This window comes from Lontra canadensis, unplaced genomic scaffold (genome assembly GCF_010015895.1).
Source record: "Lontra canadensis isolate GAN:19392208 unplaced genomic scaffold, GSC_riverotter_1.0 scaffold5005, whole genome shotgun sequence".
In the NCBI taxonomy this organism is placed as follows: Eukaryota; Metazoa; Chordata; class Mammalia; order Carnivora; family Mustelidae; genus Lontra; species Lontra canadensis.
Genome location: NW_022635986.1, coordinates 752 through 1,854, shown reverse-complemented (window position 1 = coordinate 1,854; position 1,103 = coordinate 752). Strand labels below are relative to the sequence as shown.

The 1,103-nt window shown below is 48.3% G+C and overlaps 1 protein-coding gene across 1 annotated transcript; it reads right to left on the bottom strand.

Annotated features, from left to right (window-relative positions):
* Positions 1 to 5: 5 nt before the first annotated feature.
* On the bottom strand, positions 6 to 818 carry LOC116863908 (zinc finger protein 805-like; the record flags this gene model as incomplete). Its single annotated transcript, XM_032851205.1, has 1 exon — positions 6 to 818. A coding segment is annotated over exon 1 (813 nt), but the record flags the coding sequence as incomplete, so codon positions are not given.
* Between the last annotated feature and the right edge of the window lie 285 nt (positions 819 to 1,103).

The following is a 1,103-nucleotide window of genomic DNA, read 5'->3' as shown; positions in this document are numbered from 1 at the left end:
TTCCCGCACTCCAGGCACTCAAAGGGCTTCTCCCCAGTGTGGATGACGTAGTGGTGAATGAGGGCCGCACTCTCACAGAAGGCTTTCCCACACTCACTGCACTCATAGGGCTTCTCCCCAGTGTGAGTCTGCTGGTGCCACATGAGGTAGGACCTGTGTTTGAAGACCTTGCCACACTCGAAGCATTCGTAGGGATTCTCGCCACTGTGGATGATATAGTGACGGATGAAACCTGGCCTATCACGGAAGGCTTTCCCACATTCTTTGCACACAAAGGGCTTTTCTCCAGTGTGGCTCCTGTTATGCAAGACAAAAGTGGAGCGGTGGGTGAAGGCCTTCCCACATTCGTTGCACTTGTAAGGCTTCTCTCCACTGTGGATCCGCTGGTGCTGGGTAAGGTGTGACTTACGGTTGAAGGCCTTCCCACACTCCATGCACTTATAGGGCTTCTCCCCTGTGTGGACCATGTGGTGTTGAAGGAGATAAGTGCTTTTACTAAATGTTTTCCCACACTCGGTACATTCGTAGGGCTTCACTCCAGAGTGAATCCTTTCATGTCGAGCAAGGAGGCGTTTCTTATTAAAAACTTTCCCACATTCATTGCATTTAAAGATATTTTCTTCTTCCTGAATCACAGGATCTTTATGTGACCCACACGAGTCACGGTCATGGACAGCACCTCCCCGAGGGACAGGCTCCTGTACAATCCCTGAATATACATTATTAGCTGTCCCTATGTTGCCATGTTCAGAGCTTGATTTTCCAGGGAGCTTCTCCTTCTGGGGGTCTACCTCTGGTCTCAAGTGTCCTTCTTGCATTTGCATTTGCAATGACCCATCCCGATCCTTAGTTCGGCCCACCTCTGGAACTCCTTGTGTTAGTTGTTCCTGGTGGAAGACTCCCTCAGACAGGGCTGGTTCACTGGTGGTTGATTCTGTGGTCTTGGATTTTCCTTTGTCACCTGAAAGAAACCCAATACATAAAAAGGTCCGTTGGTAATGCCAACACAGAAAAAAATGAGCATTTCAGTGAAATGAAGAGAGAAAAACAAAGATGAAAATAGTGTCTCTGTCTTGCTACCTCTGAATCCCAGGATAACAATG